This window comes from Populus euphratica, unplaced genomic scaffold (genome assembly GCF_000495115.2).
Source record: "Populus euphratica unplaced genomic scaffold, PopEup_1.0 scaffold87.1, whole genome shotgun sequence".
Lineage (NCBI taxonomy): Eukaryota > Viridiplantae > Streptophyta > Magnoliopsida > Malpighiales > Salicaceae > Populus > Populus euphratica.
The window spans coordinates 783,237-786,848 of NW_011499900.1; the positions used below are offsets into that span (position 1 = coordinate 783,237).

General features: G+C 36.5%; 1 protein-coding gene across 1 annotated transcript in view; it reads right to left on the bottom strand.

The window, feature by feature from the left end:
- Nucleotides 1-1,765: 1,765 nt before the first annotated feature.
- LOC105132674 (tubby-like protein 8) overlaps nt 1,766-3,612 on the bottom strand; it is a 4,762-nt gene continuing 2,915 nt past the window's right edge. Inside the window, exons 3-9 of the mRNA XM_011036293.1 lie at nt 3,245-3,421; nt 3,056-3,105; nt 2,875-2,971; nt 2,629-2,718; nt 2,442-2,534; nt 2,266-2,333; nt 1,766-2,136 (exon numbers count right to left, since the gene is read on the bottom strand). Coding sequence (XP_011034595.1) covers nt 2,061-2,136; nt 2,266-2,333; nt 2,442-2,534; nt 2,629-2,718; nt 2,875-2,971; nt 3,056-3,105; nt 3,245-3,421 — 651 coding nt within the window. The 3' untranslated portion in view covers nt 1,766-2,060. The remainder of the gene's footprint in view (nt 2,137-2,265; nt 2,334-2,441; nt 2,535-2,628; nt 2,719-2,874; nt 2,972-3,055; nt 3,106-3,244; nt 3,422-3,612) is intronic.

The following is a 3,612-nucleotide window of genomic DNA, read 5'->3' on the forward strand; positions in this document are numbered from 1 at the left end:
CGTACTCTAGAAATTGGACTGCCTTGAATCGGAAGTTTGAATAAACCTTTCTGGTGGTCTGAATAAGTTTTATGATTCTTTAATTGAATTGAGAGGGCTCTTTAACTAGAGATTAGGAAGTAGGAAGTTGCTAGGAAGATCCATGAAAATGACATTTTCATAAATCAAAACTGTGGAAACTGGTGCTCCAAATATTAGAATAATGGACCACATAATGCATGCTACGCCCCCACATTGTTCGTTAGAGGTTAGTGGTGGAACTTTAATGGCCATCGTCTTCCCAACCTTTTCATGCCCTTAAATGGTGCAGGAAGGAGGGGTACATGGTATCGGTTCAATTAATTGAATTGATTTTTTTTGAAAAAAACACCTTGAATGGAACTTACTCGGATGGTCAAACAAAACTTATCGGTTTAAATCTATATTTGTAAGTTTTATTTGAATTTTTTTTATAGGTTTTGATCTAATGAATCTTTTGGAGATTTTTTTTGGGTTTCTCGAATATAAACTAAAATTGAATTGAACCAAACTAAATTAATAAATATTTTGAATAATCTGATTAATTTATTCACCCTCTATGATCATACATGGTCACTGGAGGAGAACTGTTATCACCATAGCATTAAATTAAAGCCGGTCCGGCTCTGCCCTGGATTCGGCAAGAGATATCAGGAAGATTTTAAGAGGAGTTTTGACTTTGGGTTTGATCAGGTTCGTCCTTGTCCTAGTTAAATCAATTCCTGCTTAGGTATTAGGCACCGAAAGCAATCCTTGGGTCGGAAAAAAGGATCAGATTAACCCTACTCTATCCAGAAATTGGACGTCATGAAATGGGAGTTGTTTGGCTAGATAGTTGACCTGTCTTACAACGATTGGCTACGCAAGAAGTAGCTGGGTTGTGGGTGAAAATGATGCTGGACACTACTTCAACTTTTGTTTTTTACGTGTTTTTGGCTTGAAAAAAATATAAATTATTTTTTTAGTATTTTTTTTTGATAATTTGAACATACTAATATAAAAAATATATATATAAAAAACTCATTCTAATGTATTTTTAAATAAAAAACTATTTCAAAAAATTATTCCTATAGTTCCCTTAACTATATACAGCAACTTCCCCCCATCTTTTTACATAAAAAAAGGCTGCTCTAATTCTTGTTTTAAGACTCTTTTCCAATTTCTAATTGCATGCTCAGTAATTGAATTTACAAATCTTGAAATATTTATCATGAGGGCCTTCTAGCATGGTAGTTTTGACTCGATTCAAAGCTAATTAAGTGGATAAAAAAAAAACATGAAATGAAGTCATTTCGGGTAAAAAAATTTGAGATTTTTTTAGAGTTTAATCAACCAGGTTCCCTGACCAGACTAACCGAGTTGCATATTGATTCACTATATCACTCAAGTTTTGCTTATGCCAGACTCCCGAGCCAGCAAGTTACTGAGTCGTGTTTGATTACTGCGCTTTTTACATGAAGCGGAGATCTTGAGAATTCTTGGAGTTAGAGAAGGATAGAGGCACCCATCATCAACCTCTGGGACTCTGCTGAGGACTCTGCTCCGGCAATATTGCACTAATCTAGCCAAGGTTGAATGAAGCTGCTCTGCAGTAGCTGACCTAAGTTCTTTCAGAATTGGTTTTCTTTTACAGTGCAAAACTAAGGCTTTAGATGACACCCCGGCCCACAAAACTAAGGATCAACTACAGCTTTCGATGTCAAATGGTTTTTACTAGCAGAAAACAGCTTTGGTCACTGAGAGTTTATTTCATCAATATTCTATGTTTTCTAGAAATACTACTGCACCTTGTTTACATTAATGCATGGAGCTCATGAACACAACTTAATAGTTAGACATCAAAACTTAAATGGAATTTACATTGAAATCTAAAAGGCTCAGATATCAACAAGTTAATCAAATTGTTCATTAGCTAACTATCACTAAAACATCAACTCTTTTCGGTTACGCTTTTGTCGGAATCAAAAGCACATTCAAGAAGCAAAAAGTAGGAACTAAATGTTTTTGAAGTTGAACTGCAACAAGATGTTGTCAGCTTGCAGTTACATCGAGCAACAAAGTTTCGAGTCAATGGATGCCAAACATATGCAAAATGCCTGGTAACCTGTTAGAGGATATCTGCAAAAGAAAGATATTTAAGAGTGTCATTATTTTTTCAGTTTCTTCCATAGAAGATAAAAAAGACTTCTCCAAGTGTTTCGATGGATTTCGCATCACTAGAAAGAAATGGATCTGCATAGTTCGCACCTGAAATCCATAACAAACTTCGACTTCCCTACCCTTCCAAGTTGTAAAATTGTCTGCTTTCCATTTTCCTGTGAAAATCGCAGCGTCAGCTATCAGAATCCAAACACACAGGAATTGGATGGTACTTCATAACGGTTTATTCCAACATATGATTTGCAAGATGAAATTCACGATACCTCCAATGTTAGCTGGAAGTTCTTCACTGAGCTTTGGATTCTAAGCCCAGCTCTTCCTCTATCTCTGAAGTCTAACTCGTACTGCTTTGACATCTGGAGAATTCAAAAAATAAATCAAATCAATGAGAAAAAATGAAGTCCAAGTTTTCGTCTTCTATAACGCACAACAAACAATCTGTACTCTCACATTATTGTATCGTGGAGTCCTTGAGCATAGCTTATGTACTTTGTCCATTTTCCCCTCCCAGTCCCTAGCCAAACCATTAACATGTTGCATCTACGACAGAAGAAGAATGAAATGATTATCCCATTTTGCGAGGCTTCATGGAATCGAAAAATAGAGATTGAAAATGTCAACAGAATTTCAAATATACGCGTTCACATTCATATAGAGGTGAGGACTCTTTAACATTTCAGAATCTCCTGAACTCACCAGGGTTGTGTTCTTCAGCTGCATGGATTGGTGTTTTGGTACATATGCCCTCATGATTCTGTAACTTCCAGTCCAAGTGGCTATGGTAGGCTTGAATCTACAGAAACATAGGGAAATATATAACAACTGGTGGAGAGGAAACAGAACACAGAAAGTGAGTGAGAGAGAGGGTATGCCTTACGTAACAACTGCCAGAAGTAGATTGCCCCTTTTGGAGTTGACAGTACCACCCTGCAAACAAGAAGCACATTGCCAGCCATTTTAGTGAATAAATTAAGATCTTTGTTCTAAGTGATTTAGGAATATCTGATATCTTAGATACTATAGGAAAAGTGATTCAGGAAATTTGCGAGGTCTGAAGGAATCGAACCTGATCCCATATGTGATACTTGGAACCCATGAGGTTTGCTGTTACGTTTCCTACAAAGCTATCATCTGAACTAGAAAAAACTCCCTTCAAATTCTGAGCTATAGTGAACTCTGACTTTCCATTACGCCTCTTATGGTGAGCTATAGCTAGTTTCCGATCCTGTCGACCATGCCCTTCCTGTAGTTTTAATATTCAAAATCAAAGTTCCAAGCATGAAATTTTAATCATAATGTTAGATTTTAGCAGTGGCAAATAAGAACACAACCATAGTTCTTCAAAGTAGCTGTGCACTGCAGATGCTATATTTGTGTGTGAAAACAGATATTGGTACAACAGTTAAGCAGGAATACGGAAGCTATAAATCCCAA